The sequence below is a fragment of the Balaenoptera ricei genome, chromosome 5 (assembly GCF_028023285.1).
Source record: "Balaenoptera ricei isolate mBalRic1 chromosome 5, mBalRic1.hap2, whole genome shotgun sequence".
Lineage (NCBI taxonomy): Eukaryota > Metazoa > Chordata > Mammalia > Artiodactyla > Balaenopteridae > Balaenoptera > Balaenoptera ricei.
Genome location: NC_082643.1, coordinates 121834042 through 121845928, shown reverse-complemented (window position 1 = coordinate 121845928; position 11887 = coordinate 121834042). Strand labels below are relative to the sequence as shown.

The 11887-nt window shown below is 36.6% G+C and overlaps 1 protein-coding gene across 1 annotated transcript; it reads left to right on the top strand.

The window, feature by feature from the left end:
- The first annotated feature begins 5803 nt into the window (after positions 1-5803).
- MAD2L1 (mitotic arrest deficient 2 like 1) lies at positions 5804-10949 on the top strand. The gene is made up of 5 exons (XM_059924240.1): positions 5804-6053; positions 6851-6997; positions 8318-8438; positions 9430-9533; positions 10262-10949. Exons 1-5 carry the CDS (start codon positions 5981-5983, stop codon positions 10432-10434), a joined length of 618 nt encoding a protein of 205 aa, XP_059780223.1. The 5' UTR covers positions 5804-5980; the 3' UTR covers positions 10435-10949.
- The last annotated feature ends 938 nt before the right edge of the window (positions 10950-11887 follow it).

Here is an 11887-nt window from a genome sequence, read left to right as displayed (position 1 = left end):
AAGTTATAAGAAAATTGTTTCAGTTGAAAAAGCCAAGTTTATCTAAATAGAAAAATATAAACGAATTTAAAGTAAAGTGATTTTCATGTTCTCACAAAGCTTTTTTTTCCCCATAAATGTTTTATAAAATGGTACTAACAAATATTTGAGAAAGACCCAACTTTATGGCTTATTTATTTTGTTTTGTCTATGGAATGTCTCAAAAAATACTTTTCTACTTACTCAAATAACATCTTAGTTGCATTATTAGTTGGTAGATTCAGCAGAACTAATTCACCTATATTTACATATTAAGCAATAGTAAAAATGACTCTCACCTACAAAAGATTCAGAAGTAACAAGCTTAAAATGTACTATAGGCATAAAATATTTAACCAAATTTAATATGTAATTATAAAATCATTTAATGCATTAAATCTGTTTTTATTAATTTAATTGCAACCATGGCTTTTAATTCTTCACAGAGGCTTTGTGTTGTTAGTTTCCATATCAGACACTCTGAGCTGTTTTCACTTACATTTTAAAATATACTCTGCTGTCAAAGTCAACTGATTGCAGAACCCATTCTTCATATATATATTACACACACACACACACACACACACACACACACACACACACACATATATATGTAAATGTTCCAAACAGTCTCTGAGGATTAAATAGGAATAAGAGTACCTACCTTTCAAGTTATGCCTTTTGGTGCCTAATCATGGTTGAGCTATGGAAGACTTCTAAGTGACTATATATTACTTATCATAATAGAATTATGATAAAATAATACAACATGGTAATACTTTCTGATAAGAACAGCCCATGTTTTTCATTACAGGAAATTATGGAATTATTAATAAGTTTTCAATAATTTTTGTACTTTTTACTAAAGATAAAATTTTAATATCCTATGTATGCAACTGGATCGTTAAAAATGATGAATTATGCAGGTACAGAGATATATTTGTTAAGTTTATTAAGTCATTGCTTATTAATAAAATTTCATGATTCAAATTTGTTCTATCATTTTGAACATGTGGACCAACAATCAAAGAGTCCTCAGAAGGAAAGTATTTGGGGAAGATGTATCTTTAGGAGATTTACATTACACAATTTAATTCTTAAGCTTATGAAAAAATGTAAACATTCATTAGATCTACAAAATAAACCTTAAGTAAACAGAGTAGAAAATTTCTGATTTTAATTCTTGCTCTTCACATCAAATGAGAAATGATCTATATAAGAAATAGAATAACTAAGACTTATGACAGCATCCTTTCTTTTAAAGAGAGCAAATTCCCCATACTGACATAAATATCTATGTGCATAGAATTTTTAACCTAAATTTAGTGGATAAATTTAATTTAATTTTATTAAAATTATCATAAAGATAAGTATCCCTGTTTTACCCATTTTAGAACAAAATGCTCTATTTCAAGATATTGGACTCAAGAATAAAATAACACCTGGAAACGTGATGGAAAACTGTCATAAGTCTATCAGAATAATGACTCAACTACCTAAAATGTTTTCTTTTTCCAGGTAAAAACAAATATGCAACTTAAATGTAAACGTAAATAAATATGTTTTGGGGCATGTGTGTATGCATACACACTACATGTTTAAAAGAAGTGTAACAGTTCTGTAATATATTATGATCCAACATTTCATTCTGATGTGTTCCACACATACGAATACCTTAGAAATCACTAAATTCTTTTTTCCTCATTTCACTTTGAACTAAAGCACATATACATGGACTGTTTTTTAAAGGTATTCTTTTACATGTAAACAGTGCCATCTTGTGGCGTTTGAAACTATTTGCACACTGGCATAAAATTCATTAAGGACTGTAATTGCCATTTTCTTGACAAGTATACAGGTTATTGAACACCCTTAATCTAAAATCAGTTAATATTTTAAAAATAAGAGCATTTTCCAGCATGTCTTCAAATAGAAATAATTTTAAAAGAAACTAAGTCAAGAACCCTAGATTCTATTACTATAAATCTTTTACTAACCAGATATTGAATCTTAGACTATGTTGTCACTCCGGACCTCAGTTTCCTCATCTCTAAGACTGTCCAGCTAAGTTATTAGTTAACTGCCTAAAATTCCATTTGATTCTAGCTTTGGAAATTTTTATGAGTATTTCTGATTTTAGCATTCTAATATGGAATACAGGTCTGTTTATGACATACGTTTTCATACTCATCTCTTTTATAATTCTAGGTTATTTGATTATGCACTCTGCTTGAATTTTCTTCAGAAATAAATCTTAATTTATACTTCTCCCTGTCCAAATAACCTTCCCCTAAACAATACACATTAGAAAGATGTCACTGAATTGTGAATAAAAGTAAATTCAAGTAACTGAAAACAAGTTTTTAAAAAACCTTCTGTAAAGATAAGGGTGCATGCTTTAGGTAAGATGGGATCAATGTCAAACCAAGTACCCAAAAGCTAATGGGAAAGAAGTTCCACCAAAGCTTCTAGAATCATAAGTGTTACAGTGAAACAGAACAGTCTCAGAGTTGAGCAGCTCTACCTAACATCCTGAGAGCTTTGACCAACTCTACTGTATATGGCAGGCTTGCCACCTTGGATTCTGTACTACCATTTCATTCTTCCTCCATATCAGTCATCAAAACTCAATTCTTTTTTCAAAACGTCTTGCTCTGATGTATACTTTATTACTTAAACTCTGGCATCCATCTAGTCCAGGAACTCAACCTCCTAGGTCTGCATTACTAAAACTGCCATCATAGTTTACTGCTTTTCAAAGAGTGATTTAAGAACTTGCATCAGAATCATTTGGGATGCTGGTTAAATCATGTCATCTCCTAGACTCCAGAAAGTAGACCGGCACTGTCCAATAGAAAGATGACAAAAGTCATCTATGTAATTGTCAATGTTCTGGTAGACAGATTAAAAAACTAAAAAGAAACAAGTAAAATTATTTTAATAATATATTTTATTTAATCCAATGCATGTAGAGTATCATTGCAATATGTAATCAATTACAAAAAAAAATCAATATACTTTACATTCTTTTTTTATACGAAGTCTTAGAAATCTGGTACTTTATACTTGTAGCATGTCTCAATTCACAACAGCACACTTCAAGTTCTTAAGTCACATGTGACTAGTGTCTATGGTACTGAACTGAACCAGACTGAAAGAAGGAGGAACAGAAGCCAGGAATCCACACAGTTTGCAAAATACCCAAGTCATTCTTTCACATGCTCAAGTTTGAGAACCACCACTCTAGATGGTCCACTACACAATCTATTCTACTACCATTACTGAATTTACACTTGAAAAAAAACACCCCTTTAATTACAACAATCCTAAGAATTTAGAAATCCTTGTACATCTAGTTCAATCAACTCAAATAGGTATTGGTATTCAGAGCTCCCTAAAAGTGGCCTTACTGCATCCATTCAACCTGCTCTCCAACTGGAAAACATTTTGGGTTCTTCCATGAAGTTTTCCTAGGCAAATATTCAAATATTCATTTAACAAATATTTGTGGGGCACCCAATAAATGTCATCATGAATCCTCTGCCAAAACAGGAAGATACAAAAGATACCTTTAAATAACGATAATGTAACTGTTTCATTGCAACAGTGAAAGCAGTGCTCTGAAATAGCACTATGGGATGCTATGAGAGTGCCTAAGAGCAGAACCTTATACTCTGAGGGGTTAAAGAAAATTTCTTTAATGCAGTAACATTTAAGTTTAAAAAGTATGAACATAATCAGAAATTTGAACAGATAAAACTCAATTTCTGGGCAGAGGAAAGCACCTTACAAAAAGCTCTGAGTTTGAAACGTTACTAAAGGAGTAGGCAGGTTAGGATAGTAACCTGAAAGGAGGCTGCCAGGTAGGCAGAAGCCAGATAAGATCAAATTTATGAGCCTCCAACTGTTTTTAAGTATGCATATTTAAACAAAACTAGATTACAAATCCTCAAAAAGCACAGACCATGCTTTCTAAGCCTTAATTATTTCTTAGAACACAAAGAAAGTATTAAGACTAGAACACAAAGAAAGTATTAACAAATACTTCCTCTATTTATGGAAATCTTATATATTTTGCCAGCCTTCTAGAATCTCCAAAATTATACTAACAATTATTTGCATCTCCTATATTATTATGAAACTGAAGGAAGTCTTTCCTGAAGTGCTAAGTAGTAAGTTCCTTAGAAAAAGAGACAATTTATATATGAAGTAAGGTGGGCATCATGTTCTACCAGCGTGATGCCAGAATTCTGGCTCTAACCCAAAATCCTGGTGGAAGGAATGAAAAGGTGGTGACTTAAACACACGCATACACACTTGTACCACAGCGACTAAAGAATGTAAGGAAAATATTTCACTGGGTCAAGTCAGCTTATTACCTATTATACCTGTTTCACTCTTCAAACTGATCAAATTCTGATACATAACACTGTGACGAGGCAGAGTTCTGAGATGGGCCCCCAAATTTGTGGCTTCTAGGGAGCATATACTGCATAATCCCTCCCCTTGAGTGTGGCCAGACATGTCATTATGAGGCAAAATCATTTTGAAAATTAGCTTCAACAAAGAGGAAATTATCCGGCCGGGACTGACCTAATCACGTAAGCCCTTTAAAAGGACCTCCCTGAAGTCAGAGAGACTGGAAGTGTGAGAAGGCCTATGGAAGGACTACCTGGCAAAAGCACAAGACTGGCCTCTGGCCAACAGCTAGCAAGCCAATGAGAACCTCAGTCTAAGAACAAGGATATTAATTCTGCCAGGAGCCAAGGGGGTCAAAAGAGGGCCCCAGATTTTAGATGTGATCCCACCTGCAGACAGGTGCCTTTACTTCAAACTTATGAGACTACGTTGAGCACCCAGCTATGCCATGCCCCAGACTCCTGACCTAAAGACTGAGATAACAAATGGGTGTTGTTTTAAACTAATTTATGATAATTTGTTACGCAGCAATAGAAAACGAATACACTCAGGCATTGTTCTCATATAATTAAGTAACAGTACATCTGGTAGTTAAGTTTCTCAGACTTCATTTTACGAATAATTTTCCCACCTGCTTTAAGTATAAAATTGTTTCGCATCTCACATGAACGTTAGCCGTGCACTATCTCCTTAATACTTCTCATCCTAACGTTAAAAGTCATTGAATTTGTGAGTCAAAATTCACTGAAAAGCTCTTCAGTGCTGACGGGCCTTTTTGGTGAGGTGGCCTTACTCCCGACCAGTCGCCTAGGGGTGGACGGGTACACAGTGCAAGCTGGCCCAGCGGCCGCAGCCTCCTGCTGCCCCCAGACTCCGCCTCGCAGGGGGGCGGGGCATAAACGTGAGCTAAGCCCAGAACAGACAAGGGATGGAAAAATGCAAGCAGTTCGTCCCTTTAACCCCTAACCCAATTTCTCAAGAAAAGCCACCCACACAGTAATCCCTCTAAAACTGTGGCTGGGCTGCCGCGCACGCAGTCGCTTTACGAATTCCCAAAGCATCTAGCAAGTTCCAACCGCCCACTAAGGATCCCTGGGGCCACTTATGGCGCAGCTGGCGGACAGTTCATATCACTTTCAAAATATCTTTCAAACTCGAGAACTGTGCTCCTTGGTCGCTCTGTCCCCAGATCTAGGGAGCGGCCACTAAAACCTGGACCTACCATCCTCCCCCCTGGGCGCCAGGCAGCCCGCCGACCACAACTACCGGTGCCCAACAGGGATCCTCCCGAGCGTAACCACTGGGAACAGCGTCACCACGCCTACCCACTGCGCCTGCGCGAACGGCCGCTCCTGCGAAGGCCCGGAGATCTTGCCGGACCCCGCTGCGTAGGGCGGGGCCTAAAAGCTTGTCGCGCCTGCGCGAGGGGCCGACGGCGTCCTGCGTCGTTACTTTTGAAACGAGTGGCGGGGAACTGCTCTGGAAACCCCTGGTGTTGCTGTCTGCCGGGTGGAAGCGCGTGCCTTCTTCCGTGGGCCTGGCCATGGCGCTGCAGCTCTCCCGGGAGCAAGGCATCACCCTGCGCGGGAGCGCCGAAATCGTGGCCGAGTTCTTCTGTGAGTCCTCGCGCAGGCCGTAGGGCGGGGAGAACGGAGCCCAGGCCGCCCAGCAGGCCCGCGGCTCGGCTTCCGAGGCGGGGGGAAGCCGAGTGGGCCGGAGCGGCCCCGAACCCAAGCCCTCTCAGCCCCCGCCTCCTGCCCGGCAGGAGGAATCTGGGAAGAGGCGGATGCAGGCGCCTCCTCCGGACGCGTTGCTAACGATGGAGGAGGACGCCTAGGTGCTGCTGAGGCCTGCCTCGCGGTACAGCCCCTTCGCCGGGAGCGTTTGTTTAAAGTGCAGAGCTCACCCCTCACCATCACCCCCCGCGAGGTGAATCTGGTCGACGGTGATGAACTAGACTTCGGGAAGCTCCGTTCTGGACCAGGCCAGTTGTACCTTCTGATAGGTGGCAGAACTTGTGAGGATAAAAGGAGGAAAGAGAGAGGGGGCGAGGCTTGCCTGGGCTTTGGACTAGTCAGTCGGTTGCCTATTTTGACATCCTCTAACCATAAAATCTGAGTTTGGACTTGTTTTACAATGAAATGAAATTTGCCACTGGGAGATTAATGCAGTTTGGCATTTTTCTTTTATTGCCACATAAATGCAGGTATCACTTTCTCTCTTACTTAAAAGCAAGATTTTAAGGATTTTTAATGCCACTTTGTACCTATTCTGCTTTCAGCAAAACACACAAACACGTGTGTGTTTAGACATTTACAGCTTTACACCATTAATGAAACCATAGCCACATCTAAATATGCGTTATTTCCCGAAGTTACAAAGTGACAGTGACTTTAATATTTCTTGTTTTCAGCATTTGGCATCAACAGCATTTTATATCAGCGTGGCATATATCCATCCGAAACCTTTACTCGAGTGCAGAAATATGGACTCACCTTGCTTGTAACTACTGATCCTGAACTCATAAAATACCTAAATAATGTGGTGGAACAACTGAAAGGTAATTAACTGTTGGAAACAGTTTTGAGTTTTGCAGGCCTTCTATGATCCACATTTTCTAGCATCTTGGTGCTCATTTTTCAGCTCTGTACATGGTGGTGTAAAGCACACTACCACCCCATAGTGAATCAACTGGGAGGAAGCAAATAGCATATAAATTGAAAGACGTCCCACCCTTCCTCCACCACACTTTGAGTAGGCTGAATATTTTAATGTTAGAAATCTGATATGGCTTAAGGAAACAGTCTCCATTAACGGAGTTTATGTGACCAGATGGAACATGTTTGAATTTTACTATTATGATGGTGTTGATTATCTGAGAAAAAAATCCACTAAATATATTTTTTTGTAGCTGCTTGCAGTCTAAAACCATCCTTATATTAAGATGAAGAAACTAAAACTGAATTCAACCTGGGGGACTAAACTTAAAAAAGAAGAACTACTAAATAACAGAGCGCTCGTTAGAATTTTCTTATTTTCACCTATTTCCATTTGTCCTTTTTTTTAAAATCCTGCCTGAGTCAGTAGCCTTTTCTATCTGAACACTCATTTTTTCCTTTTAGCTCAAGAAGTTGCAGTATTGTTGGATCAATATTTGTTCTCCATCTATTCCTTTTCTTTCTTTTTCTAGAATTCCTATAAGTTTCTCTCCACTTAGGAGTCCCATTTCTGATTTTTCTGTGTTGTGGGATATTTTTCCCTATCTACCCATTTGACCTTCCAAATTACTAGTTCTAAAAAACACTACAGCTGTCATCTTTTTTTTTTCCTTTTTAATTTTAAAATTCATGAATCTTTTTTTTTGTTGTTTTAAGTAACTTCATTTTTTAAATTACATCATTGTATTTTCATTAACTTCAGGGCTAAATCACCCATAGTCATTCATAGGGCTGCACTCGGATTATTTGGTGTGGAATCTCTTAGAACTAAACTCAAACCCTCCCTGACTGAGTCAAATTTTCCTATTTTATGCTTTCATTGTACCATATTTTGCACCTGCAGAGCAGTTACCACAATTTTAATTTCACGTTAATTGGTGCAGTGATTAGGTTAATGTTATCTTCTACACTCTTGCCTTGGATTAGGATGGAAGTACCGAATGTTTACGATCCTATCCTCAGCACCCAGTGCTATACCTGGTATAAATACTGAGAATTTGAAAACAGGAGCTAGGTTATTGATGGGGCAAGTTTTCTGTATAATTTGGAGGAGATCCAAAATAGCAGTGGTAGAAATTTGCTGAGGATAGGAAGTGGGACCCGAGAAAAGAGTTGCTTTGTAATTCAGTGAACCAAAAAAGATGCCTTGTTATGTATTACAGAATGGTTATACAAGTGTACAGTGCAGAAATTGGTGGTAGTCATCTCAAATATTGAAAGTGGTGAGGTCCTTGAAAGATGGCAATTTGATATTGAGTGCGACAAGACTGCAAAAGATAACAGGTAAGTAGGAATTTAAATTATTTCCACTTTCATATGCTTGTTCTAAAACTTGTTTTCTTTACAAAATGAGTTCTAATTATATTGAACAAGTTTCATATAAGGTATAGTTTTTTCTAGGATGTTTAATTTGATCTTCAGTCTCCTGTGGAAAAGAATTGTGCTTACTTTAGCATGTCATTGACTTGTATAGTATTGCCTTTAGTCTAAATTGGTGAATTTCAAATTGTAGTATTTATGGTGGTATATGCAAAATGCCATACAATATACTAGGTGGCCCATTTTATGAATTGTTTAAAGGTACTTTTAAGCATAAGGGATTATCCTAGACTCTCCCAGCTTAAGATGCAGCTCTACTGTATTTCACTTAATGCCACAAATTTCCTAAGACACTTCATAAACTCTGAAGTTTCCAGACTACCTGAATGGGAAATGCCCATCATTATATGCTAATGACTAGCATTGTCCTAGGCATACTCACCTGTAAATTCAGAACCATTTCTCATAATGAAATGTAGTTTGCTTCTGAAGCCTTTGGTCTCTTTTAGGAAATGTTTAGCTTATAAAAATAATTTGATATACAATTTAATATCTTATTTGAGACAACAGGGAATTAGACATTTAGGCGTTACTAAAAATGCCAAAATGATTATACCAATTAAATATTTTAGATACCACTGTTATTTTTTTTTTTAAGAGGTACTGAAGTTTTCCTAACTTGAAGCACTTGGCAAATTTTCTGGTCATCTGATACAAAATGACCTGATCCTAAGACCAACCCTAAAAAATGATTGGAAGGATAAATGAAATAATAAAAATACATACTATGCTTACTGTGGTATTATGGATCCTAATGATGTACTCATTTTCTAAAAAACTCCTTTTTAATGTATTACTTATTTGATTTTGGAATCATTTAATTAGATAAATAATCTTACAAATGTTTAAAATAACTCGTTAAAACTTAAATTAATTGATTTGGTTTCTTTGGTAGTGCACCCAGAGAAAAGTCTCAGAAAGCTATCCAAGATGAAATCCGCTCAGTGATCAGACAGATCACAGCTACAGTGACATTTCTGCCACTGTTGGAAGTTTCTTGTAAGTATTATACAACGTCACATTGCCTTAAATTTGTTGGGGAAAAGACTAAGCTACTATTTTAAGAATTACCCCTTTATTAAATTTTTTCTTAATTATCAATATCATGTAATAAAAATGGGAAAGCATTATAAAGGAAAAGTAATGTTATATGCATTCTGGAAAATTTGGAAATGCTGAAAAGGAAAGGAATGAAAGTATTCCACAATACTCACTCTTGAATGTTTTGATGTAATTTCTTTCATTATCTTCATTTCTTACACACTTTTATGTATTGATATATATTTAAGACTATAGCTATAATTGTGTCTTGCTTTTCTATCTTCCTTACTCCTTCAAACATCAGATATGTCCTGAAAACCTACTATATGTCACACTCTGTTCTAGGCACTAGGATACATCAGTCACAGAACCAAGATGTTAGCTTTACTGTAGGTCACATTCATGCTATCCCATGTGATTCATTATATACTTTCTACAAATATTTTTAACGGTTTTTTCTTGAAAGAAAAAAAAAACTTGAATTTTTCATAAGATAAAGTGAAAGGAGTGCAATATTTTCTGTACTACAGTAAATTTCCATTGAAGAAAAGCAATGAACTAGTTATTACAGACCAGGCTAAACTACATTTCTAACACTATGTGTGGTTCAAAATGTGAGGGAGACAGGGCAGGTAGTTTTACTTTTGAAAAAATAATGTACCTTAATTATTTTATCCCCAATTTAGGTTCATTTGATCTCCTGATTTATACAGACAAAGATCTGGTTGTACCTGAAAAGTGGGAAGAGTCAGGACCACAGTTCATTACCAATTCTGAGGAAGTTCGTCTTCGTTCATTTACTACTACAATTCACAAAGTAAATAGCATGGTAGCCTACAAAATTCCTGTCAATGACTGAGGATAAGCTAAAGACAGTAATGTACTTGTATTCTCAAATGTGGTTTTCCTGAAACCAAATCAACTTTAGTTGATATGTTTTATTTCATTGGTTAATTTTTAGATGGGGAAAACTTAACATTATACTTTACTGAATCTGTGCATAATTGTTCCATTCCTTGGTACCTGTTTCACTTTCCATGGGGCTGATGTAAGTTATTGCACACTGTTCCAAAGGGAACTAGCAGCTTACATTAGCACTGTAATGTCAGTTCCTTTGAAGGTAGTAACGGTAGATGGAAAAACTTTTGCCATAAAGCTAAATGTCTTTCTAAATCAGACCTTTTGGTCAAGCAGCTTGACTCAGAATATAGAGAAATATTTAAATATAAAATAGAGCAAAAGAAATATGAATATTCAGAATATTTGTTTAGATCCTGAAAGTAACTAATGATAGTCCATAAGTAATGAAATATTGCTCCTATTAGGTCCTTTTGCCATTTATTTCATTTGTATAGTTTCCATATTGAAAAATTTTCCAATTATTTGATTTTAATTTATATAACTTGAACCTATGAAGCTATGGATATTCCTACTGTTCAAATTGCTGTGATACCAAACTTTTAAGAATGTCCTTTTATGTTTTATAAAATCAAGCTTTAAATGACAATGATGAAATAAAGTTAAATGTGTATGTTTTAAATTTGTCTTAAAATATTTTTATATTGGTGTGGTGTTAATACAGTTAAATAGTTATGATGCATTCAGTACAGCATATTATTTCTTGTGCCTACTATGGTTGTAGGGCCTAAGAATTCAAAGTTGAGTAAGTCTTGAGGTACTTTCAATTTAATGCACAAGCATTTATTGTACCCCCCTTCATCTCATAACAGTAGATTTAAAATAAACATTCTTTTTGGAAAATGATAAATGTCCTTTGGAATTAATTCAGTTTAGCAAATTTTGGATTGTAGAACCTTTCTATACTCTTAGCCTACTGTTAGTCTAATTTTCCATATACAGTTGACCCTTGAACAGTGCAGGGACTGGATCACTGACCCTCCAAGCAGTTGAAAATCCCAGTATAACTTACAGCCAGCCCTCCATATCTGTGGGTACTCCATACCCATGGATTCAACCAACTGCGGATCGTGTAGTACTGTAGTATTTATTACAGTACTGAAGCTTGAGATCTTATGAAGGAGAGGAAAATATATGGCAAAGGACCATGAAGTAACCAAACAGGTTTACTTCATTATGTATTTGTCTTTATTATTTCACCTGGATAATCTTATCTCTGATCCAATTGTGTGCTTGTTAAGAATAAAGGGCAATGTCTTACATCCTTTCATCTCTTAGAGCTGCTGGACAAATAGGTGCCAATTTTTGATGATGGGTATCGTGAATGCTGTTGCAAAGGCCAATCTCTAAAGAGCTGTTGAAGCTATCTAACTGAGGTTCACCCACAAGTCTTC

Excerpts from the sequence above, each read along its gene's own strand:
- MAD2L1 (XM_059924240.1), top strand. The coding sequence starts at position 5,981 with ATGGCGCTGCAGCTCTCCCGGGAGCAAGGCATCACCCTGCGCGGGAGC. Across the intron at positions 6,998-8,317 it reads TGTGGTGGAACAACTGAAAG|AATGGTTATACAAGTGTACA; the intron begins GTAATTAACTGT and ends TATGTATTACAG. Across the intron at positions 9,534-10,261 it reads GCCACTGTTGGAAGTTTCTT|GTTCATTTGATCTCCTGATT; the intron begins GTAAGTATTATA and ends TCCCCAATTTAG.